Here is a 24,774-nt window from a genome sequence, read left to right as displayed (position 1 = left end):
ATGATTTACTTGATGAAGAAAGGTTGAAAGCTTCAGCAAAGCTCCATCCTACACACAGCAGAAGTAAACTTAGCCAGACCTTTGAGTCCCAAGTTACCCTTCAAACCCTAGCTCTCACAAGGTCCCCAGCTTTTTCCATGTGCCTGGTAGTAAATACTCTTACCCCTTTGGTTCCTGTCGCATTTTCCCCCTTTTTTTCCTGAGGGTGAACAGATTACTGTACTTGCCAAGTAACAAAACTGTTATCCTCCCCACGATTTATACCCTTCAGTTTCCCCTCCAGATGGTGATGCCAGCAGATCAGGGACCGGGTCTTTGCACCCTGTGTTCCTAGGCCGGTGCCTGGCCCCCCAGGGGCGCGCAACAACTGGATGTGAACGCACGAATTAGCGAATGAACGGGTCGCTTGAAGTCGTCATCCTCTCCCACACAGAGGAGAAGGGGCGGGAGGTGCACATGGGATGGAGGGGACTACAGCGAGGGGCCCTTTTTTGGTCTCCTTTTGCTTTCTTTTTACTGAACACAACACGTATGTCGAAAGAGCATAAGTCAGTTTCTACAGCTCGTTAATTTTCACACATGAGCACACCGTGACACCAGCACCCAGGCCGAGCAGAATATTAACGGTACCCAGAAGCCTCCCCGCGCCCTCTTTCACTGAGTGCCCTCTCAACCTTGAGAAAGCCGGAGAGCTCAAGCCCTGGTCCCCTAGCCGCGGTAAGCGACGTCCCTCGGTGGTCAGAAAAGGCCAAGAACCGGGAAGACGCTTACCCACGAACTTGAAGCGACTCATGTCTGCAGCGCCGGCTCCGCCCCGGCGGAAGCGGAAGTGGTCGCCGTCGTCCCGCCCTTCCGGCTGCCCCGCCCCTCGGCCCGGCCTCCGGCATCCCGGAAGCCTCCGCGGCCGCTGGAGGAAGCCGGTCGTCATGGCGTTCTGCGCGCCGGGTGCCTACCTGACCCACCAGCAGAAGGTGTTGCGGCTTTATAAGCGGGCGCTGCGCCACCTGGAATCGTATTGCGTCCACAGGTGGGAGAGGGAGAGCCGGGGCGCGGGGAGGTGACCCCGGGGATCCTCACCGAGGCCGAGAGGCCTTGTGGGACCGAGCGGCTCAAGGACATGGGGGACGTAGTGGGAAGGCGGCCGTAGACCCGGGTCCAAATCCCCGCTTCGTCGCTCCTCGCTGCGAGACCTTGAAGAGTTGCTTATCTGGCCCAGGCCTCGGTTTTCCAAGACCGACGCAGGACCAGCGCAGAGGGTTGCATGACGACTAAATGAAATAAAGGAAAGTGCCTAAAAATCTGTTGTGCGTCCAGCGCTCGCTTAGAACTTTCTTTTTGACCTTCTTGTTGTTAATATTGGCAGCAGGAATATGTGCATTGTTTTCTGTAGTCCTCATAACAACTCCAGGAGTTAGGGATTATTTAGCCTTAATTTACAAGTAAGAAAATAGGCATGGAGAATAACTTCCCAAGGCCCTACAGCTGGTGAGTGTCCGGGCCAGGATTAAAACTCAGGTGGTAACCCAAAAGCATCACCAGTCTCCCACCTCTCCAGTCAGCTTTCCTCTTTTTAGCTTCAGCCCTTTCCATTATTTTTACACCCACATGATTACTTAGCAGCCACATCATTCTTTCTTCTCCCCATCTGAGAGTAGTCTTAGGACATAGTCTTAAAACACATAGATTTCTGTGACCTGGATGGAGTGCATGGTAGGGTGGCAACCCAGATGCGTGGATGCTGGGCTTCCCCTGCCTCACTGGAATCCTAAAGCCTAGTCCCAGGAGAAGGGCTCCTGGGAGAAACCTCTAAACGATGGAAAAGTAAGTAGGTCTGGAAAAGTTGTGGAGGGTATCCTTAAAACCCAGATTGCATATTTGTGATTATTGGAAGGTCATTGACCTACTTCTCTTTACTAGGCAGAAAGATGGCCGGGTTCATTGTTGTCAGATTGCTGCTTTTCTCCCTGAATTTTCCTTATTCATTCATCTGACAAAATTTGCAGCCTGCCTACTTGTGACCTCTGTCTGTCAGATAAATAAATAAAAAATATTTTTTAAAAAAAATTTGCAGCTCGGGTTCTGTTCTGGCTGTGGAATAAACAAAAATTAACAAGTTCTCTTTCTCAGCTGTAGCAGATCACAGATTAATGGGGAAGGTGGACATGTGAATGAACAGATAACAGAATTATCAATCTTATAAAGATGAAGAAAGTTGAGCTGTCAGGAATTCAGGTACCACTGAACTACATCTGGGAATATTAAAATTCATAGTCCTGGAGGAGAAGATAAAAGCATCTCTGGTTTTTAAGTCTCACTGACATCCTTTCCCAGGACTTTTCTCCCTCCATTTGTCCTCGGTGCTCTTTGTTCTCCATGGTTCCATCCCAGGTCCTTGGTGGTGTGTACGCTTTGGGCAGCCTCACTGAATGCTGGGAGTTGAGTCACCACCTAGGCTCACTTGTCTCTAAGGCTTTTTTCCAGCTCTTTGTTACATAACCTACAGTTCTCTGAAACTCAGCTTGTCTTAATGCCTTAAAACTAAACTCTAAAGTATATCATTCTGATTCTTTTCTCAAATTCCCTGTCTCTGCTAATAGCATTATTAATAATTCAGTCACTCAGCTTTAAGTCTTAAAATTGTTCTTAAGTACTTCCTGCTTATTCTGATGCCAATGACAATACGTGCCAACGACACACATATGCTGTGTATAGTTGGACACTATTTTTGTAAATTCTCTCCACAGTATAATAATATGCTAACTGACATTGAGCAGAGGAGGTACCAGGCGCTGTCTGAAGTGTGTTGATATGTTTTAACTCATCAAGTCTTCAGGATAACTGTAAGATCTAGATACTGTTATTAACACTTTTGTAGAGGAGGAACCCATAAAGAACCCTAAAGATATTAATTTACCCCAGATTACACAGCTAGTAAGCTGAGATTTAGTCTGAAGCGATCTGATTTTAGCAGACACTTTACCATCACAGTTGCCTGCTTCAGGCCCTTCTCATCTGTGGCGTGGGTTATCGTCAAAGGCTAAATGATCTGTGCCTACCGTTTCTTCTAGAACCTGACCTTAACGTGCCTACAATCATGCAGTTAGTGTCAGAATTAGGATTCAAGCCCAGATCTGTGTGATTCAAGCAATACTGTTTCCACTGTGTAATATCTTCCTTCCTACTTATATTTGTATGTCCAGAATTTAGCACAGTGCCTAGCACGAGGTAGGAGGAATCTCAGTAGTTGTCATTCAGTGAGTGTGGAATGATACAGAAGCGATAGTTCTTTCTCTCTTGCCAGTTATCTTTGTTTGAATCAGCATTCCTTTTCTGGAGGGGTGGTGGGGGTGGTTAGGTTGTGTTTAATACAGTATTTTTTTTTAAAGATTTTATTTATTTATTTGACAGAGAGATCACAAGTAGGCATAGGAGGTGGGGAGGAAGCAGGCTCCCCGCTGAGCAGAGAGCCTGATGCAGGGCTCGATCCCAGGACCCTGAGATCATGACCTGAGCTGAAGGCAGAGGCTTAACCCACTGAGCTACCCAGACGCCCCTTAATACAGTATTTTTTTGCTGCTGCCACCATGTGGGGAGCTGCCAAGGAACCCATCATAATGATGTGGCTCCTTCGTTGGCAGGGTCTGGGCTCTGTCTGGGCTGGCTCCCTGTAGTTAAGCTGCACATTCAGAAGACGGTTAGTAGAAGTGCAGCCCCTTGGCAGACAGTAATCCTGCTCAATTGAGTAGGTAATGTTTCTCATCTCCAAAACCATTTTGGTTAAAGGGACAAGTACCGGTACTTTGCCTGTTTGATGAGAGCCCGGTTTGAAGAACATAAGAATGAGAAGGACATGGTGAAGGCCACCCAGCTGCTGAGGGCCGCAGAGGAAGAATTCTGGCACAATCAGCATCCCCAGCCGTACATCTTCCCTGAGTCTCCAGGAGGGACCTCCTATGAGAGATACGAGTGTTACAAGGTAGGTGAGCACTGTAGTGGTGACCGCCTTCGGAGAGGCAGACTTGCTCCCATCCCAAGCCTCACCCGCAGATCCGCTTGCCCGGTTAGGGGCAGCGAGGCCAAATTCTTTCCTGCCACTGGTAAATACTTTTCTGTTTTCAGGTGTCCATTTTCTCTCTCCAGGTGACATTCAGCCTTGTCCTTCTGACAGTTCAGCTCCGAGGTCTTGCAGTATCTTTTTGGCATAGCAGTGTGCTGAATTACTTGGTATATAACTCATTTTGGGATCTTAAAGTTAGCCAGTTCGGATTGGTGCTTAGTATTTCAGAGCAATTACAGGTACCAGTTCCGCGCGGTATCAGGCCGCTCTGGGTGTTTGGAGAATGCGGATCAGAGAGGATCGGTGCCTGCTCTCTCTGGCCCGACCTTGAGGTTTCTCGGCCTGTGACACTGACTCTCAGGTGTTCTTTAGGTCCGTGCCAGCTCACCCTCCACTATCGTTGTGCCGTGCTCGAAGCAGTCTGATGCTTGCAGCGGTTATAAAAATACATGGTCATTTTTGCCTTCTGCCTCCTGAACAGACCCTGTGGGTGGCATGTTAGTGCCTCCTCCGGGCTGATGCAGTGATTTCCTCTCCTGCCAGGTGCCCGAATGGTGCTTAGATGACTGGCATCCGTCCGAGAAGGCAATGTATCCTGATTACTTTGCCAAGAGAGAGCAGTGGAAGAAGCTGCGGATGGAAAGCTGGGAGCGGGAGGTGAGGCTTCCTGGCCTTTCGCCACACAGCGTGGCCCACATGGTCAGCGCCTGGACGGGCTCAGGTTTTGTTCCCCAGGTGCAGACGTCCAGAGTCCGGTCATGACAGTTACTGTGGCCGCTTGCCTCTCAGATGCACTTGTGTTTCCAGATGTGCTGAATGTAACCTTTACTGGTGACAGAATGTCGCTGGTCTCTTTGGGTTTTCTGCTCCCTGCTTTTGCCTCTCCCCTCCCTCCTCAGTCCTCTGCCTGACCGTCCTGCTGCACACTCCTGTCCCTGAATTTTCCTCTCCACCAGGGCCTCAGACATTTTTGATTCGTGATGTCTGATTTACATTTTTAAAAGCTCAACTTACCGGAGTGTGAAGAATATATTGGAGAGGTCGAGAGGAGAAGTGGAGAGACCAGTTTGGGGTTGTTGCAGTTTGGTCAAAGATTATGGCAACCAGCAGCTGGGGGCACGCAGTGAACAGGGAAAGAAGTCAGTTCAGGGTATTGCTGGCAGGGATATGAAGGCCAACTGGATGCGGGCGATGTGTGAGGGACAGAGAGGAATCAATGAGATCCATGTTAACACCTGGAGTTTGGTGACGGTTTATTGAGATAAAGAAGAGGGAAAAAACGGGTGCCAGTGGGTTAAGCATCCGATTCACAATTTCTGTTAAGGTTGTGATCTCAGGGGTGTGAGATGGAGCCCCATGTCAGGCTGCACGCTTGGGGGGAGTCTGCTGCTCTGTCCCTGCCCCTGTGTGCTCTCCCTCCCTCTCTCTCTCAAATAAATAAATCTTAAAAAAAAAAAAAAAAAAAAAACAGGTGTTGGAGGGACAAGTAAGTGTTTGGTTTTAAATTTGTTATATCTGAGAGTCCTGTAGACACCAAGTGAGATGGCAGTAGGCGACTTTGGATGTAGAGACCTGGAACTCAAAGGAGAGATTTGAGCTCAAAACAAATTTGTGAGTTATCCATTGTTGTAAAAGCCACAGAAATGTAGGAGATCTTAAGAGAGGAGAGAGAGCAGAAAAGTTACAGGCGCTCCCACTCAAGGAGGCAGCAAAGCACCTAGCAGGGGAGAGGGGTGACAGCAAGCCCAAGAGAAAGTGTGTCAGGAGCGCCCAGTCAGCACTGGTCGTCTTGGCGGAGAGTTTCTTTCTTTCTTTCTTTTTTTTAAATTTTATTTATTTATTTGACACAGATCACAAGTAGGCAGAGAGGCAGGCAGAGAGAGATGGGGGAAGCAGGCTCCCTGCTGAGCAGGGAGCCCGATGTGGGGCTCGATCCCAGGATCCTGAGATCATGACCTGAGCCGAAGGCACAGGCTTAACCCACTGAGCCACCCAGGTGCCCGTTGGCGGAAAGTTTCTAAAAGATGAAATAGAGTGAGGACCGGAAGTAACCTCCCGGGATTGCGGCAGTAGGAAGGGCATTCGTGACCTTGGTGAGAGCCTTTTCCTAGGGGCTTAATCACACCGGTGGGAGTGAGCAGAAGGGAAGAGAGAGAAGATAGTGGTATGGGGAGGGGGAGGAATTCTTGAGAAGTTTCGCTTGTGTAACGGGAGCCCAGGGCATTATTTTCTTTTAAGATAAGAAATGCGTGTGTGCTGAGAGGAGATTCAGGGCGAGGGAGAAGTGGACAGTGTTGAGGCAAGGTGGAAGAGGTCAAGGAGGAAGGCTTTCGAGAAGAGTGACAGGACCCCAAGCATGTGTGGAGGCCTTTGAAAGGAGAATGGGTTCTTCCTCTGCTAGAATCGTGCAGAAGATGCACGTACCTACATCTGGGCTGGAAGTTTTGGTGATGGGAAAATGAGAGTTCTGTGTGATGGCTTCTCTATTTTAGCAAAGAGGAGAAGGCGTCAAGTGGGCGCAGCCTGTTCAGAGAATGTGGAAAAGATGCGGGAGTCATGGCAGAGGGTGAGCTCATTGGGGGTAATAGTAGGATTGCCAGGTGGTGGTGAAGCCCCGTTTGAAGTTGGGAATAATTAATCTGTTGTGACATGGGTTTGTTCCAGCATTTTTTTCTTTCTAGCAACCCCAGCTGTCTGGGTGCCGTCTGGAAGGTGGATGGTATGGTGTGTCTGGTGGAGAGTGTCAAGATACCTTAGAGGCTATTCAGAAAGGAGTGATGGTCACGATGGGATGGGAGCGGGTAAAGCAGGCACAGAGACAGCAGGCTGATGCAGAGAAGGTCAGATTGGGTCAGAGCATCTGTCAACTATTTCCAAGTTTCAGAAAGCATTTTCAAGGGGACATTTAAGCACATGAGCTAGAGAGGGCTTCTGTGGTTAGATAGTGGGATATTTTATTCACGATATTTTATTTTAAAGATTTAGAGAGTGCATGCTCGAGTGGGGGAGGCGCAGAGGGCGTGAATCCTCGAGCAGACTCCTTGCTCAGCGCAGAACGCAGTGTGGGGCTTGATCCCAGGACCCTGAGCTCATGACCTGAGCCAAAACCAAGAGTCAGAAGCTCACCTGCTGAGCCACCCAGGCACCCCTGATTCAGGAGTTTGAAAGTTATGTGGGTTCTGATGATAAAGCCCAGGATGTTGACTGCAGGAAGTCGTTGGCCAAGGTGGAGTGAAAGGAGAGTCATTGTGACCAAGGGGGGCAGTGCTTGCTAAGAAATGTCTCCTCATTTGGAAACGGGAGGCGTGTTCATTCATGGAGAGTAGCAGGTTCATTCTACAGTTGGTCTCTTAGAACCTCTTCACAAAAACCTTTACCTAGTTCGTCTTGTTGGCATGGTTAAACAGCACATACGCTGGAGAGTCAGGTCACCCACAGTCCAGAATTGAGTTTTCTGGAGGAAGCTTTAGAAAACCCTTGATCTGGGGAGTGGGTCTCTTACATGTCCCTTCACTCTCAGGACAGTGATAGTCTTGGAGATCACTGGAACTGGTAGAGGGGGAGTGGGCTGGATGAGGCAGAACAGAACACATTTTCACATGTCATTTCTCGGTATTTTTGGTCCTGGTTGCTATTTGGGTTGGGGGGGGGCTTTAAAACGAACATCTGTAATATGTACGAATTAAGGTTTCCTAATGGTGCTTTTTGGAGAGCACTTAGCTGAGAAATAAAAATAAATATTTTTTTAGGGGGTATAGGTAGGGGACCACAGCAGAGGGAATGGGGCTGATAATGGTCACAGGTTTGCATCATGAGTAATAAATGGGGTGGGAGGGTTGCTCAGCTTTGCTCTTTTAAGAATGGGAAAACCTTTAAGGAGAATTGCTTTTCTGAACTAAACTGTGGGTATAAACATAATGCAGGTATATATAAAAAACATCGTAGCGTTACCAGTCATTTTGACTCTTAACTGTTCCTCCCTTCCCCCTTTCCAGGTTAAGCAGCTGCAGGAGGAAACCCCACTTGGTGGTCCCAACACTGAAGCTTTGCCCCCGGCCCGGAAGGAAGGTGATCTGCCCCCCCTGTGGTGGCACATTGTGACCAGGCCCCGGGAGCGACCCATGTAGAGGGAGAGGGAGACGGCTCACCAGCCAGTCACGTGCAAGTGAAATAAGATACAGAACATAGACACACTTGCCCTAATAAAAGCAATAACTCAACACGGTATGACTGCTGTGTTCTTCCGAGGGTCAGCACGACACCAAGCAGCTGTGCGCATCGTCTCTTCCCACTTGCGCACGGAAGTATGGGAAGTGTGGCCAAGTGTCGTCTGCCCCAGGAAGTCCTGTTGCCAGCACAAGTTATCAGGGAGAACAGCAGAACCAGATACGAGATTTACTCTGAGGATATGTTTAGTGGAACAAACCCTAGTCGAAGGCTAGTGACGGAGGAATACGAAGTCGGGAGGAGGTATGCAAGTACCAAGGACTCGAGATTACCCTCTTGGTTTTGTAAAGATGCCAGGAATGACATTTTAGTGTGATTAAAAGGATAACTGTAAGCCGCACACATTCAGCAGATCAGCATGGAGTTTATGGGCTTTGCTCAGGGGCGGAGGTTTGGGAGCTGGGGTGAAACTTCTCCAGAACAGGTTCCCAGCTCTGCCTGCTCTCCCGTAGCTTGGATGGTCTGCGCACTCCCAGGTAAGGGGACAGCAGAACCCTTTAGTGTTGGGAAAGTTTCTTTGAAAGGTAGAGCCATTTCTAAAACCATCAGCCAAACCCATTGGCTTTTAGATGGTGATACTCATTAGAATTACATCCAAACAGTTCAGGAGTGGAGGCCGCTAATATTCTTAGGGCTCGGGGCCATCCCAGAAATGACGTTCTGTCGGTTTCCCAAGAAAACCCAGTTGACGTTGCAGTGCACCTCCTAACAGCTGACAAAGACTTGCAACTGAATTTTAATAAGTCTTGACATCCAGGACTTTTTCTAGTGGTTCTTTATTTATAATGTAGGCTGAAGCAATTGTTACAAGGTAGAAGGGAGACACATACACAATTGTTATTTATACAAGTTTAGAACAAAAAAACTGCACAGGGAGAGGTCAACTCTCAGTACAAACTAGCAACTAAACCACAATAATTTACCTTTAGAAACGATGTCTTTATTTTTAGTTGTGACACTGCTTTTACAATATGCAAAAACACAAACAGAACTACCCAAGGTGTGTTGTCACATTCTTTCTACATTGAATTTGGCAACATTTTATATTAAATTTATTCAGATTATACTAACGTTTAAAAACTAAACAAGTGAAAGCTGTACCAAGGTACAGTTACATCCATTTATTTCAAAGGTTTAAAATACCACTTTTATCTATTGTAATTAATTACCTTGCAGTGATTTCTGCTTTTGCAAAAACCATCTCAAGCATCATATGCACAATGCATCAGCTACTTTTAGTCATCAAGATTGGTGGGCTAAACCACAGGCACTACTGTTGCTTATATTCTGTAGAAGGAGCTTGTTTTTCAAAGGAAAAAAAAGCTTAAATAGTTTTCTAATAATCATGCCTTTGCTTTAAAGCCATAACATAAAATGCCCTTGAGCAATCACAGCAGTGTTAAATGTTAATATATAGAACAGTGACTATACAGGTACATTACTCTCACATCCAATGCAGTTATGTATTAAAGCATAAGATTATGTAATTGAAGAGTTGAGCCAACAGAAACCTGCAGGGTCTGTGGGACCCCCCAAGCTCCGCTTCCTTCAAGAGAAACGGACCCGAGTGCTAAGGGACTTGCTTGGTTTTTTTCAAACTCTGTCGCCTTCTCCAAACAAGATCCATTTAAATCTACAGATCTCTGTTGGCTTTAGGGAATGGGCATTAGAACAAATTTAACTTTCACTGAAAAAAGAAAAGACATAAATCCATTCCAAAAAACATTACCTAGAATACCAAAAAAAAGGGGGGGGGACAGTTATAGTGGTCAGATTCCCAGTGACAATAAATAAATCCTCCGTTCTTCAATGTTTGGTATGATGCCAATTAACTGCCACTTATTTAAAAGAAGAGAAGAAAAACAAGCCCCCAGATCAGTAAACACATTGGCAAGTTGCTAGATTCCAAGCTGGTTACCCTTGTTAAATCCGTTCGAGTTTGTTAAAATATTTGGGCTTTTCAACGCACCCAGCCTGCTGGGCACAGTTAAGTAAAAGGCATTGGCTATATCTAAGAATTCCCTGCTATCATTTTAAAATGTTTTCACATTTTTAAAACTGCCTTACCCTTTTTGGATGTGTTTGGATTCAATGAACATGGGCACGAGAGACGAGTAACTGAAGTGGGGGGCTCTGGGTCTACCCGGGGGCGGCAGCATGCTCGGGACTGGAGGTGGGTGCTGTGTACAGTCAAGAGGAATCGTGGGAGAAAGGAAGTCCTTAAACACCCTACAGAAACAAACACTGCAATCCAGTATGGCTTATTCGGATGCATTTACCATGAAGCTACTAGAAATTCAACCTACGAGGCTACTCTTACATGTTAACAGGATCGGCTATGTTGACAGTGTGCCCCTCCCACGGCCCTCCCCCCAATCCCAACAGAGTCTACCATTTCCAGATTCACTTCACTCTGAATATTGCTCATCAACTGTTACTCCTGCTTTTCTCAGCCAGAACGTACTACATGTAAAGGAAGATATTTACCCCTTGATCCATTTTGTTTGTACATTAAAATAACTTGAATTTGCTTCTAAGCCAGACTACTACAATGCATCTACAAAAGCTTGCAGGAAAAAAGGAAAGAAAAGAAAAGGCTAAAGTAGAGTTATCCTTTTTTCTGAAATTAACTACTTTGTGTTTCCCCTGCCCCAACCACCCCCCCCCACCCATTATGCATTTAAAATTTTACAAAGACTTGTAAAAAAGTTAAATGGAATTTGGCACCTTCAGAAAAATCAAAAGGGAAACTAAGATTAAAATGTGCAGAAAGAAAATGGTCAATATTTACAAATTAAAAGATCAAAGGTATGTCAGTTACGTATGTTACTTTTAATTCTTAACTAAAGGTGTCAAGTACTTTCAAAAGAGCTGTGTTCTGAGTTGCCTACAAAATCTTTTGTCTGATTATAGATTGGAATGGATCGAGACAAATTAGGTTTTATGGATTGAACAGTTCCTCCCCCACTGGCAGCATTTCTGGGGAGCCCGCGAGAGCCTACGAGAAGCGGGGGGCGGAGCGGTCGTTCGTCGTGGTCTTCTTCAGCTTCACGCCCCTTCGGATGGCGTTCAGCATGTCTTCCCCTTGCGGAGTATCTCTTGGGCTCAGGTCTGCAGCGTCGCTCTCCGGGATCTGGCCTGGAGAAGCAGTGGCACTTGAGGGATCCCTCTCCTGGTCTTCGGCCTCGCTCTCTGGAATCGCCTGTCTGTGCTCCTCGGGGATACTTGGCTTCGGGCCTGGGAGAGGAGGGTTGACGGAGGCTTGGCCGCTCCACATGGAGGAGGGCATGCTGGTGACACCCTGGGGGCCCTCACCCACAGAGGGCAACTCGAGGCTGTGCTCACCCCTCTCCTCTGGCCCATCCGGAGGTGTGGGTAACACCCCAGGGAGGTCTGGGACAGTTGGGGTCTTGACCGGGATCACGGGTGTCTTGATGGGGATGGGACCGGCTCCGATGGTCCCCCGGCGGACAGAAGGCTTAGTGGAAGGGGTCCGTCGGATGGTTGCAACCCCTGGGGTGACCATAGCGGGTCCGAGGGTGGTGGGGAGGCCAGCCGTTGAGGCTGGGCGCTTGGCCTGGAACATCCGTCGGTAGGACTGGCTGATGTCACTGTTTCTCGGGATGGTGGAGGATTTGTCAAACTCCTGCTGATCTGCCTCCTGGTCGCCACTTACAGAGAAATAATCATAATCTGAAACTGATGATAAGATTTGATTAGGGCTCCCCAGGGCCGCAGCTTTGCTCTTCGGTTCTTTGGTGTTGGAGGAACAAAAGGCACAAGAGGGAAGAGAAGGAAGGTGCTTTACCCGCCACCTCGTCCCCAGCCTCCCCGATCTCAGTGAGAAGTCCCCGCCGTCACCCTGGGTCCCAGGACAGCAGTGGACACCGGACGTCGCAGGGGTGCCCTCAAATCCCTACCGCCTAGCGTCCCGGGGAGAAGTAAAGGGGCAGGGAGAGAAGAGGGGGCCCCCCATGTGGCCTCCGGTCCCGCACCGGACGTGAGAAACACGCCCTCAGGCAGACCATGTAAGTAACTCTTCGAGCAAAGGCTGGAAAAAAAAGGGCGCCACGGGCACTGGGCCCCTGGGAACCCACACAAAGCCACGCTCCACCCGCGAGGTGTGCGCACCTCAGGACGTGGGGTCACGAGGGAGGAGGGAGCCGAGCACTGACGCGGCTTGGAGCAGGGGTCGGAGCAGCAGCACCCCTGGCGTCGGGGGTGGGGGAAGGGACGGGGGGCCCGCGCTGCGCATTACAGGACGTCCAGCTGCACCCCCGACCATCGACTGGGTGACAGCTGCAAAGGGCTCCGCACACTGCCCCGTGTCCCCTGGCCAGCAAAACGGCCTTCCATGGGACCGGCTTAGTCTTAGAAGCTTTGACGCACGAGCGGCGGATCGGTTTGGTCAACCCTGGCCATCTCCTTGGGCTGCCCCCCTGCTGGAGCGTGCGGTGCTGTGGGAGGCGGGGGGCCCGGGGGAATGGGTTGGGAAAGGGTCCGAACTGGGGGCTCCGGGCTCTAACAGCCCTCTCTGAGGCTCAGCTCACCCAAGCGCTCCAGGAAGAGGCCACTGCACTTATATGGGTCCCCCCTACCCCCACCCCCGCCCTCCTGCCGCCTCCCTCCTCCTCACCTGGCACAGCCCGGGAAGCCCCCCCTGGGAAGCCCGGGCTGCCTCATACCTTGGGAGGGGATGGTGTCCTCGGAGCAGCACGGCGTGGTGGTCTGCGTGCTGTAGCCGCTGGAGCACTGCAGCGAGTCCCGGCTGCTCCTCTGGGTGTCCAGCTGGAGGCCCCGCGACAGGGCCAGCGCCAGCTCCTCGCACGCCTCCATCTCCTCACCAGGCTGTGGGGGTACGAGAGAGACACAGACAAGCCACCAGGGCCGTGAATCCCCGATCGGGGTCCCCAGAGCCTTACTGCATCCGTCTTCACATGGGAGCCTCAATGTTACTCCTATCCTGCTGCCGTCTGTGGATCCTACCCAGGCTCTAGAAAGTTCTAAGAGTCTGATTTCGGTGCCAGGCTTTTCCCTAGGGGCCTTCTAACCACTTGAGTGCAGAGTGGGACAACGGGGCTCAGGTTCCCCTCCGCATTGCTGGCCAGCAAACGGCCACCAGCTGGGTCTAGAGGGGTCCAACCAGCCGTAGAGAATAAAAACGTCACCCTGTTGGCAGCTGACACGGTCATGCTCCGTGGTCTCTGAGCCTCCTCGGCCGCTGCAGGCGCGCCACCCACGGCGGTGGGTCCTCCTCCGTTGGGGTCTGGCTCCCGCTTCTCTTTGCGGCGCTGTAGGGTGTTCACCAGAGGCTGATCGTAAGGTCCGGGCTTGGCCCAGTCCTAAGCAGAACGAACGTGGTCAGGCGCCGGGGCCACCGGCTCCATGTGGAGGCCTGTACAACCCGCCGGACAGCGGCCCACAGAAGGCGGCTGGCCCCCAGGGGCAAGCTCAGGCTGGGACAGGCCAGCAGGCCCTTCTATACCACGTCCTCGCCCGGCTCTAAAAGAAGTGAGTGGAAAATCCTCTGGGGGCCCCCTGGGAACTTCCCCTTTCCTCCTATCTGCCTGTGGGAGACTCTTAGTTAGCTGGCAGGTGACCAGCTAAGGTATCTGAAGGCCCCAGGCGGTGGAGAGCACATGCCCCGGGGCCAGGCCCTCCCTCCCGGGGTCTGAAGGAACCCCCCTCCCTTCAGCCCAAATGTCTTCACTTGAGCCAAGTGACCACCAGGAACCACTAACGGGATTCAGCCACTCCCCCCGAGGCTGAACCTCCACTTGCAGGAAACTGGGCCCCCAAGGGCACTCAGGATGTGCCCTCCCAGGCCTTCCCATAGGGAGGGAAGGCTTCTGGGGTCAGCAGAAAGTTTTGAGGAGCCTGAGGGGTCCACACTTAATCCGACCGAGGGATTAAGTCGAGACCTCAAAATGCCACAGCCTAGGGTCACCTACTATTCAAATCAGGGACACCGCCTCTCAAAATAGGATTGGACGTGCTAGGAAATCATTTTAGAACTTTGTTTTTGTATTAAGGCAAACACATTTGGAGAGTACACAAATGAGACTAAAAAATAAGTCTGCATTTACTTTTGAGATAAAACATGGTATAAGCCAACCCATAGTTTGGATTATGGCTCTGTTACCATGGCCCAATAAGGGACTGGCCGGGGAGGGCAGTAGCTCCCAGCCCCTGGTAACGGTGACACCCCACAGCGGCCCCCAGCCACGCAGAACCGCACGGGCCCTGTCTGGGTCCACCATCTAAACCAGCTTAAGCAAGGTTCATTATGGGGAGCCTCTCCCATCTCAGCTCCACGTGGACCTTTCTCTGTCAGGTCTGCCTGCTGCTTTCCGGTTCTTCCCGGTGGGACGTTTCTTAGGGAGAGGTGTTCTACGGGGAGGAAGGCAGAGTGTGGAAGGGAGGGGTGAGGGGGGTCAAGAAGAGGATCCTGGGACAGAAGATGGGGGAGCACAGAGCCATGAAAGGGGGTGGAGGGAGAACAGGGGAGGGAGGAGAGACACAAACCTTCCAGCTAGGGATCTGAGATGACGGGAACATGCCGGGCCCAATGGTGTGATAATGAGCGAAGTCTGGAAGGTGGACAGAGGTGACCCGAGGGAGCAGGCGGGAGGCAGGCGGGCAATGAGGGGAAAGGCTTGCCCCCACGGGCCCCACATGGGACTCACTTGGCAAACTACAGTGAGAAAACCCGTTAGACAACTGGAAACAAAACAAAAAAGGGGGGGAAAAAAGGAAAATAAAATTAATATAACAGGATGAGTGTGGAGGTACAAGATGGCATTGACATTCAAGGGAGGAAGGGGACCAGAGTCTTGATCCGTCAAACAAGCGGCGGGGTTCTGCTGCTCATGGATGGTCCGTGCGGTAGAAAGGGGCCACGGGGCAAAGAGTGCACGTGGGACACCAGATAAGTGCTCAGTCAAGGACATAATTTATCTACATTTTGGAATAGTGTGGAAACTGATCGGTGTCTTTCATTTGTGGCGTCTGCAATGGTTTTTGATCATTTAGCCAACGAGGCAGAATTTCACGGCGATCCTGATTTGCTCATCTCATTATGCAAATTTAAAAATTCTCAAGCGTCAACTAAATCTGTTCATTCTAGTTTCCGAAATCATCACACTGTTCAGGAACAGATTCCAAATCAGGGTGAAGAGAGAGGAGGGGTTGGCAAACTAAAAGGCAGAAGAGCACGCAGCCTCCGATGCAGTGAGAGGTCCCCTCAGGCGATGTGGCTATGGCGACAGGGGGGCCACGGTGGGTGGGTGGAGGTCTGGGAGGGTAAATGGGGAGATGGATGAGCATATGGCACTGTTCTGGGAGGAAGCCTTCCACCTCCGAGTTCCCTGTCCTGCTTCCTCTCCCTCAGGACGATGCCAAGGTCATGGCTCAGGAGCCAGGAGCCCATCCAAGAAAAAGCCCTCAACCTTGTCCCTCTCTCTGTCCCCAAGTGGAGCTGCTCTGGGTGTGCCTTTGGTTGATTTCAAGTGTCAGGTCCCAGCGGTAACAGCCAGCGGCAGGCAAGGGATGGGGGGGGGCGGGGGGGGGGTACTAGGGAGGGGTGGCCATAGTGGCCAGGGCCCAGCCGGTCACCTTCTCTGTGGACGCCCAGGCGCCCATGGTGGAGCCTGAGCTGACCGAGGTGGGCGAGCTGCACTCGCTCACGGACTGGCAGGTTTCGGAGGCTTCGGAGGAGGCCGAGCTGGACGAGTTCTGCCGCAGGGAGGGACCACATGCCACCAAAAGTAACAGGAAATCGAGACAGAAGATGGGGTGGGGGGAGGGCAGGCACACAGAGAGAGAGAGACAGACATATACACAGAAAAGGGAAGGATGAGAGAAGCAGAGGGTTAGGGTTATTTTTTCCCCCAAAGCTGCACCCACACAGAAGCTTCTAAGCCCTTGAAAAGAAGCCTGAGACGCGGCACGGCCCAGACCTGCCAGGCTGTCAGTGCCCCAGGACCCTGACTGGTGTGTGTCTAGTCTGCACCATGCACAGGTCAGGGGCGGAATTCCTGGTGCTCCCTTGGGCTTCCCTCCTCATGCCACAAGCCCAGGTCCCAGGGGAGGCCTGCCTCTGGCATCTCCCAGGAGCACGGGCATCTTTACTGCCTCGCACTGACCCCCAGCCCAAAACACACACACACACACACACACACGCACACACACGCTCGCGCGCGCTCTCTCTCTCTCTCTCAGCTTGGGCTTCCGCTCCCCGGTCTCCAGTTCCCGGCCTCACCCTTGGTCACACGCAGCCTCTGCACCCATGAAGGGTAGTTTCCAGCTACGAAGCTACATCTTCATGGGACGGGTTTTTAGGTTTCTTTGCCTGGGAAAGGATTCTGAGCTTTGGGGACAGTGAAGCCCTGAGCTCAATGTTTCAAGTGGCCACCCAGGGAGGGAGGAAGCATCTGGAGAGATACGGGCCATTACAGAAAGGAGGTCTGACTTGGGACAACATCCCTTCACGCCGGTCTTCATTAAACCTCCAGTCTGCAGGTCCCCCACGTTGGCCAGGGTCCGTGCTCCCTGGTCAGGCTCCTGACATTCAGCTCAGGCAGGGACCGGGCCCAGGAGCTCACTGATCCATCTCAACTCTGTAGTCCTGTCCTGGCATGTGGCAGGCGCTTGGAATTACCAAATGGGTGCATGACAATGACCATCTCTTCTGCAGAAGCCAGGTCCCCTGGGATCGTGCTTGGGGACACCTGGGTATTCGCTCTAAGTTTTGCTCCTGGCTAACTGCATTCTCTGGCTCATCCTTTTGTGCAAATAAACCCAACCCTGCTAGGCTCTACTATTACCTCCCCACAGTGTTCCCGCATTCCTGGCCAAGGAGGCCAGACTCCTGTTTCTGCCTGCTTCTTTCACCACCAGATAAAGGAAAGTTCCTGCCAAGGACGGAGCTGTGGCTCTCCATCCTGAAAGCAGCAAGGCTCCAAAAAGACAGCCCACTGCACGGGGCCCCGAGGCACCAGAGCAAGGACAGGCTCTCCGGAGGGTGCCCTGGAGGCCTCAAGCTCGGGGTCTGGCAAGCGGGCCCGGATCCAAAGTTTGAGGGGTTTGGATTCAAGTTACGTTTCTGTCACTCCTCAGTGAGGAAACCCAGGCTTAATCTAAATCTCAATTTCTTGCATCTTTAGGGACCAGTAATAATCCAGCGGAAGAACACGAAATGAGACTATATCTAACAGACGATGACAAGAACGCGTCCATGTCCGTGAGCGTCTGTGCACGGGGAAGCCAGCTAGCGCTGCCACCCGCCAGGCTGCTCGTTTTGGTCCCTCCAAGTCAAGGCCGTTCAACTTGAAGGAAAGAGCCGGTAAACCAGGGCAGGACTGCCGGCTCTTATTTCCTTTGACTTCTGTTCATTTTTCCTAAAGAGCCTCTCACCTTGCTAGGAGGAACGGCTCTAGGACGAGACCCTCACCACAGACAGGGCCCCACTCCCGGGCCTGCGGCACTCAGATACGACCTGAAAAGAGCACCGTGGAGGAAAACGGGAGAATTCTTAGCGTCCTCCATCAGCCGGCACTCACTTAGAGCCACGTGACTGCGGGAGCAACGGAGGGGTCTCCCCCCTTAGAGCGCGTGTTCCCTTCCTCCCAGTCTAAGTAACGGTGTGATACAGCCTTCAGGAGACTGTCTGCTTCAGCCTGTGTGACTTGTACGATTTCCTTACACGTCCCCCCTCTACCGGACAACGGTGAGCAGCCGTAATGCCTTTCTGGAGAAACAGAATTCTCCACTGAATTCTGCAGCATCCCCGAGCTTACTGGGACCACCCGAGAGTTGCGAGCCAAGCAGATCGTGGGCACCAGCGTTCAGATTCGAGGAAATCCCAACACGCCACCTTCTGCTTCCCTCAGCATTGCTGGAGGCAGAAACACTCGCTGCAGCCTGACCCACACACACCGCCCTTGACAGCAAGGCTGGAGCACAAGGCCTCTCTTTTTAGGAAGGAGCGTTAGTGCACGACACCATGTTGTTAGTGCGCGACACCATGTTAATCTGTCAGCTGATTAGAGACACACAGAATTAGGCCGCGCAGGCAGTGGAATAACCTGGGAAGAACCGCACGTTCCGGTTTTCTCTCACCCATTCACACCGCTTTCAAGACCCACAGGTGTGGTTTAGTGCGCACATGGCGGGGGACAGGAAGGGGACACCTGACAGACCAAGCCAGAGCACCCCCACGAGGACAAGCAGGTTAGAACTCAGAGCCAAGGCTCTCGGCCCAGAATGTTTCTGGTTGAAGTTCGAGTCTCTATCCCAGGAAGACAGAGTGAGGCCAGAGTCTCCTGGGACAGCTGGAAAATGCCAGAGGGAGCCCTGAGCTGAGGACCTCTGGGTTCAGCCATGTCAGACACGTCAGGCAAGTAAGCCTCTGGCTTAAATTCCCCAAACACTGCAGCTGCTTCCTCTCCATGATGTGTTCCCCCAAAACACTTCCAAGGACGCCTGGGGCTGAGAAGGAGCAGGAAGGGCTCTGGATCGGTCACCAGAACCCTTGTTGCAGGCTCCCGAGCTGCAGGTCGTGTAATAGTGCAGGTGGGGAAGTCACATCTCCGAGCCTCCATTTCCACAACCAAACAGACCGAGCAATACTCCCCGGGGCTGTTGGAAGGATGACCCGGACAGCAGTTGTGGGGGGGTGGTCCTAGGGTGGTGCGGGGAACCCAGATATTCAGGGACTGTTAAGCCAACTGGGTACCTGGATAAACAAGACAAGCACGTGACCTCCCGACTCCTGAGTCCACAAGATCTCAGACCACGAGCTGTGACCCTACGGGCTCTGAGCCCCCTCGCCCCCCAGCAGATGGCGCTGCAGGGCAACCCCGGGCCCCGGCGTTTCCCAGGCGTCCCTGTGTCACTCACTAAGTGGGAAGCCAGACCCCTGATAGTAGGGGAAGGAGGGCCGAGAGGGCAGCAGGCGGAGGGCGATCCAAGGCCCCGTCCAGCTCCTGCCTCCTGCTTCCCCTGGGCCCGCCGGGCACTCCTGCTGGGCCCACCAGGCGGGGCTGCGCTGAGTCCAGCGCCACCCGACCCGGCTGCGGTTGAAAGATCCAACATCTTCCCTTCCCTGGGGAGCAGAACGCCAACAGAACTCATGAGCGAGGGCTCTAAGGAGTCATCCCCATTCTCACACCAGCTGCGACAGGGAACCGGGCAGGGCCACGGAAGGCTTCCACGGCACCGCTCAGACTCGCCACCACTTAGGGTAAAGCGGCGATGGCAGGAGAGATGCCACCGTTTGCACCAACGTCATGCATGAGGCACTGTGCCCAGCCGGATGCTTACAGGGGTGCCAGAGGGCGCCCCGACTTCTTAGGGTCCGTCTACTTACGTGAGAGAACTCCCCAAACCAGCGGGGTGCCGTGGCCATCACCACCATGGAGACAGGCTGCGCACCCAACTTAGAGTTCTCACCCTTTGGGGAAACAACACATCTGAAGATGAGAAGTTAAACCAGAGGTTTCTCGTGGGAAGAGGACGGGGGTCCGTCCAAGCCAACGTCCTTCTCTGGTTCCGGCCACTGACAGTGGCCCGAGCACTAGAGGTCACAGCGGCCTCTGGAGCCAAGGGCACCCTTACCTGGTTGGGGGCCTCTGGCGGCATGGGGGACGGTGACTTGGACTGGAAAGCGTCCTGGGAAATGAATCCTGAGTCGTGGGAGGACACGCTGGACAGGCGGACGGGTGCCTGCTGGGCCAGGTTGGAGCTGCGGTAGCGGTAGTGGGAGCTGGGGGAGTGGGAGTGGGAGCCGCTGGAGCGCGAGTCACTGCTATTGACACTGTTCAGGCTGCTGTGGGGGCAAGCAGAGGGGAGGCAGGTGGGGGAGGCAGGGGAGGAAACACGGGGACGGGGACGGGGTGGGGACATCATGTAATCAGCTCTCTGCCACAGGGAAGCAGGGCAAACAGTAAGACGTGTTTTCAGAACACCCCACCATGAAACTAGCAAACGAAGGGCTTTTCACGTGAGCAAGGGAGAGAAAACTAGAGTTGTTAGAAACCAGGCGTCTGCCGGGACTCACTTCTCCGAAGGTGTCAAGAGGTGTCCTTGCATGGACGACCATGATTCTAAAGAGTCCAGGGCTGCCCAATTCTGCCATGTCATCTACCACCAAAGCTAGAAACCAAACGTCGGTGGCGAGAAACAAGAAAGGGCTGATCCTCTCTGCTCAGCTGCTCGCAGAATCCCGTGACTCTGCAGCCAAAACCAGGGGCTGCTATGCCGCCCGGTTAGAAAATTCAAGTGTCTCCCTTAGATGGACCGTGTGGGTCCAGGAAACCAAGGGCAACCCAGACAACCATCACCTTGGGAGGGCAGGTGCCAACGGCCTCCTCAAGGTGATTCCATCCTACGTGAACCGGATTCAAGACCATCCTAAGAGCATCAGCAAACCAACTCTGTGCACGTGTCACCACGCTTTACCTCTTATGAACAAAGTTGGTGCTTTAGTGAATGGCTTTACCCTGATCACAGGAATCTGTGACCGTTATCTGTGGGCCGGGTGTGACCGGCACACCTGGCGAGAGGCGGGCAGCCTTCAACACCTTCAGGGAGTCAATGCTAAACTCTTTGCTTCCGAGATGAACCGTCAACGGGGTGTCGAGCAGTGACGCATGGCCCCTGGGTGTTCCCTCCGTTTCCATCTCCAGCTCTAACAGATAACACCCCGCACGCTCATTACTCAGATTACAAAAACCGGAAAGCTGAGCAGAGTTCCGTGGTCCCAGCAACCAGAATGGAGAATAAGGTGCAGTTGTAGAAGGATCGGAAGGGACAGAACCAACAGCCCAGCCCAGGATTAGAAAGTCTGTGGCTTCTGCTCCTGGCAAGAGAGTCTCGTCAGGGTTCGCCAACGCCGGCAGCTAACGTGGGAGTCAAGGGCTGTGTGACTGCCTCCGCAGGAGTTACTTGGTGCAGGTGTCCCGACAGATCTAGGGGACCGTTCCAGGGGACATCACGGCTGCTGGGGATAATTACCGTAATATTGGCTTCCCCCTGCCCCCCACCTCCTGCCAATCAGTCAGAAGAGGGCATCTGGGGACTGGCATTGAAGCTCATGGCGACTGCACTCCCCCAAGGTCATAGTTGATGCCATCAGTACAAGGGGCTTTTCAGCGGAAGCAAATATAATAAGAGAGAACAGATACTCGTGCAGCTGCGCCACCAACAATTTCAGGTTGCGGAACGTCAGGATGTAGCATTTTCTGTCTGAAATCACTGCTCAGTGTTTACCAGACTCACTCAAATACGGAAGGGCACACACACACACGTGTGTACAGAGACACAACCGCACACAGATTTGGCCAGTCCAACCTCCTCTTTACTCTTAATACTAATTTGCGAGAAGAGCAAGTTCATTTGGCTTTGGAAAGTCAAAGAAATAGATCAATGGGTCGAGTACCCCAAGAAGGATAGTGACGCACAATGAAGCTTCCGTCCTTCAAGGGAAGGACAGTCAACTGCAGGCAGCAAGCCAAGAGCAGTCCAACAGGAAAGTGCTAGAAAACAATGCTGCAGATAGAAGAACTATTCCAGATGCTTCTCACGTGTGTCAGGAGGAGCAGAGCCCAGCTTGACTTACCTGCAGACGCTGGACTTGCGGGACATGGTCGTGCTGGGGGAAGAGGGCGGCGTCTGGTACGACCAGCTGTAATCAGAGCCTTTCAAGTCCAGAATCACCTAAGGGGTCAGAGCCACATGGGTAAGCGAGCAGCTGAGCAGGGAAACGTTATCCATCAAATCTCTACCCGTAACATCAAAATTCTGCCATCATCCAGAGGTACAATGTCAAAACTGTCATTCGGGTCTTGTTTTAAATTAAAGAACCATACTACCGATTCATCAATGTCTTCATCCTTTTTCTGACACAAGCAAAAATATAAAACAAAATTGGAGGTGGGGAGGGGACCATGAATGTCAGTCGAGAGAGAGAGAGAGAGAGAGAGAGAGAGACTGATTTACAGTTACAGATGGACAATTTACAAGAGTCATTCATACTCCGGCTAGAATTTACAGGACTTCTGTCCTTGAGCGCCACAAGCTCAATCACAGTTCAGGACTGGTTGATCTTGCATTTTAGCTGCTTGACACTCAGTGAACATTCATGCCCTATCTGACCAGGACTTGATTTTTTAAAACCCAACAGAATCAAGAGCAAAAGGCAATTTGCCCACAGTTACTGCTTGCACCACTCCCTGTCTGACAAGAGCTACTTGAATGTGAGGTCTGCCGTGTCTGCCTCTCACTCCTATAGTAGATGCTCGATAAATGTCTACTTATTGAGTCGATGCATGCCTGTTGTGCTTTAACAAAAGCAATTTCATTGAACGGAAAATATAAACTCTTGTGTGTGTCTTTGGAGTTGGTTCTCCAGGCAGGCAATGAGAATTCTATACAAAGGGCAAAAGCCAGCACGTGATTCATCAGCTGTTCCCACTTGATATAAGGTTACTGTCATATGAACTAAATGAGTAAGAAGGAAAAATGTCATTTTTTTCATAAGACAGAGCCTCACGCATTAATTAATTAGAATGGGAGAAATTCAGTGGGACTGGTTCACAAGGATGACCGAGACCACTGTCATGTTCTTGTGAGCTTATTTCCAGAAGACGGATAAACACAATGGTTAAGACCACCAGGGCTCTTGACTGCTTGGTTCAAATCCCAGTTCTGCCACTAATTAGCTAGATGAACCTGGCTAAGTGACTTTCTCTCTCTGCGCCTCACTCTCCTGCTCTATAAAATGGCAGTAACAGTGAAGAGCTGAGGACGTCTCCATATGGAGCTTAGAACACTAGCTGGCATACAGCAGGTGCTCTATAATGGCTCGCAGTGATGACGACTATATAGCACCATGTGAAACACCAACAGGATTTGAAATGGGTTAACACCTCAAGGAACCCTCAAGACCTCAACACCTTGAGCCTTTGCGTCTTTGGTTTGCTCCCCCGAGCGCTCAGCCCACGACTCCTACCTGTTCGCTTGAGGAGGGCAGCTTATGAGGGTCCATGGTCAGGCTTTTCAGATCTTCTGATATGGTCTGAAGGTGAGTGATCTCCCCTAGCATTGAGATTTCTTCTTCCTGAAGGAAAGTAATTCACAACATGTTGTCATCATGAGTGATTCACTTCCTTGTCTTGGGCCAACCATTTTTCTCAGGGTCACTGTCAAACCCTTTCAACTTTCCAGAAAAGGTGCCCCGAGACTCGTATGTTTGTGCTGAAGGCACTACCAGCCCTCTCTCTTGGAAACAGAAAGGGAAGAAGGAATCGGCCATAATTAGGGAGTGACCTGTGCCCGCTAGGTAGTGGTGAGGAAGTCAAGTCAAACATGTGGCCTCCCTTGTAGAGTCTGGGGTGAGGGTCTAGGACACCTGCTCAGGTGGTCTGCCTGCATATTCCCATGGGACCTGGCAGCACAGCCCCCTCGATGGGCTGAGGCCTTGCTCTGAAATCACTCAGCTTCGATGGTTGACTGGAGCGGGAATGATTTTGGTCCAGATCGGGTGACGGATCTTTGGGACAGCCCACATGTGTGTGGTGGCGTTAACTATCCCCCTTCTCCCTGGTGTTTTCCACCAACTTAATAAACAGCAAGTGAGATGGGAGCAGGAGACTATGGAAAGAAGTCATTCGCTCCACCAAAGTGCCAAGCTGGGACTACAGGCCTGGGCAAGAATGAGCCACAGAAAAGTTCAGTGCTCAGAGGTGTGACTTGCATTTGGGCATTTTGCTAGGGCTGAGGGAAATGAGCTGGTGTCTTCTTATCAGCTTCAAGAATGCCGACAGCAGAAGTCTTCAATTATCATATGCAAATGATTTACTTAAAAAATTAAGTCTGCATTGATTCGTTGAGACTCTTCCCATATTGATCTCATGGTCACTCACTGATGTTGAGGCCAGAGCCCTTGTTTAAAGCCCAGATGACTGGATCCCCACCCCGAGGTGTCTGGATTCAGGAGCGTCTGGGTTGGGCACAAGAAGCTGCATTTCCCAGGGGACACTGCCAGCCTGGGGACCACACTTTAAGAACCACTCTGCCAGGCCTTCTTGGGGAGAAACAGTAAGTTTCAACCAGTGCTAAGAACCGTGAACAAGGAGTGGGCCCCATGGCCACTGGCGACCCGTAGAGAATCACCGGCCTACGGAAGCACTTCCGCTGTCACGATTCCTGACACACAGCAAATTGCCTGTGACTCAGGGACGGGTGGGTCAATAAAGGAAAGTTGCCTCCAAACCGGCAGCTGAAGCCTTCCAGAACTTTCCACTAACTTACGATCACTGGCCGCAGCATGGAGATGAAGGTGCAGAACCGACCACGCTCCTCAATCAAAGCCTTCCGGACCGCCTGCTTCTCTGTCTCTTCCAGCAAGAGGTACTTGTCATTGACGTCCTGGAGGGCGCTGTCCAACTGAGGCTGGATATCGCCTCGCCCTGGAAATAAAACAAAGCCCT

General features: G+C 51.7%; 3 protein-coding genes across 16 annotated transcripts in view; 1 reads left to right on the top strand and 2 right to left on the bottom strand.

Moving 5' to 3' along the window:
- Positions 1–825, bottom strand: part of TATDN1 (TatD DNase domain containing 1) — a 41,046-nt gene extending 40,221 nt beyond the window's left edge. For 3 of the 4 annotated variants that reach the window (XR_013966770.1, XM_080802623.1, XM_080802624.1), the window contains exon 1: positions 772–819. Coding sequence is in view for 2 of the 4 variants with exons in the window: in XM_080802623.1 (XP_080658749.1) it covers positions 772–793 (22 nt within the window). In the remaining 2 variants the exon portion in view is untranslated. Of the gene's footprint in view, positions 1–771 lie in introns of all 4 variants that reach the window. The other variant, XM_080802625.1, reaches the window with a different exon arrangement.
- NDUFB9 (NADH:ubiquinone oxidoreductase subunit B9) lies at positions 693–8,627 on the top strand. The gene is made up of 4 exons (XM_080802626.1): positions 693–1,027; positions 3,784–3,976; positions 4,601–4,714; positions 8,053–8,627. Exons 1-4 carry the CDS (start codon positions 792–794, stop codon positions 8,182–8,184), a joined length of 675 nt encoding a protein of 224 aa, XP_080658752.1. The 5' UTR covers positions 693–791; the 3' UTR covers positions 8,185–8,627.
- Positions 8,628–9,041: 414 nt separating this feature from the next.
- MTSS1 (MTSS I-BAR domain containing 1) overlaps positions 9,042–24,774 on the bottom strand; it is a 145,340-nt gene continuing 129,607 nt past the window's right edge. For 5 of the 11 annotated variants that reach the window (XM_080801970.1, XM_080801971.1, XM_080801965.1 and 2 more), the window contains 9 exons: positions 24,596–24,753; positions 23,295–23,402; positions 21,903–22,000; positions 19,901–20,111; positions 15,899–16,018; positions 14,810–15,004; positions 13,453–13,626; positions 12,970–13,132; positions 9,042–11,983 (listed from right to left, as the gene is read on the bottom strand). In XM_080801970.1, the coding sequence (XP_080658096.1) occupies positions 11,283–11,983; positions 12,970–13,132; positions 13,453–13,626; positions 14,810–15,004; positions 15,899–16,018; positions 19,901–20,111; positions 21,903–22,000; positions 23,295–23,402; positions 24,596–24,753 (1,928 nt within the window). In that variant the 3' untranslated portion in view covers positions 9,042–11,282. The remainder of the gene's footprint in view (positions 11,984–12,969; positions 13,133–13,452; positions 13,627–14,809; positions 15,005–15,898; positions 16,019–19,900; positions 20,112–21,902; positions 22,001–23,294; positions 23,403–24,595; positions 24,754–24,774) is intronic. The other 6 variants (XM_080801974.1, XM_080801975.1, XM_080801973.1 and 3 more) reach the window with 3 other exon arrangements.

This window comes from Martes martes, assembly GCF_963455335.1.
Source record: "Martes martes genome assembly, chromosome: 4".
NCBI lineage: Eukaryota > Metazoa > Chordata > Mammalia > Carnivora > Mustelidae > Martes > Martes martes.
Note: the sequence above shows the minus strand (reverse complement) of the source record. Positions and strands in the feature narration are given on the sequence as shown.

Excerpts from the sequence above, each read along its gene's own strand:
- NDUFB9 (XM_080802626.1), top strand. The coding sequence starts at position 792 with ATGTCTGCAGCGCCGGCTCCGCCCCGGCGGAAGCGGAAGTGGTCGCCG. Across the intron at positions 3,977-4,600 it reads AGAGATACGAGTGTTACAAG|GTGCCCGAATGGTGCTTAGA; the intron begins GTAGGTGAGCAC and ends CTCTCCTGCCAG. Across the intron at positions 4,715-8,052 it reads TGGAAAGCTGGGAGCGGGAG|GTTAAGCAGCTGCAGGAGGA; the intron begins GTGAGGCTTCCT and ends CCCCCTTTCCAG.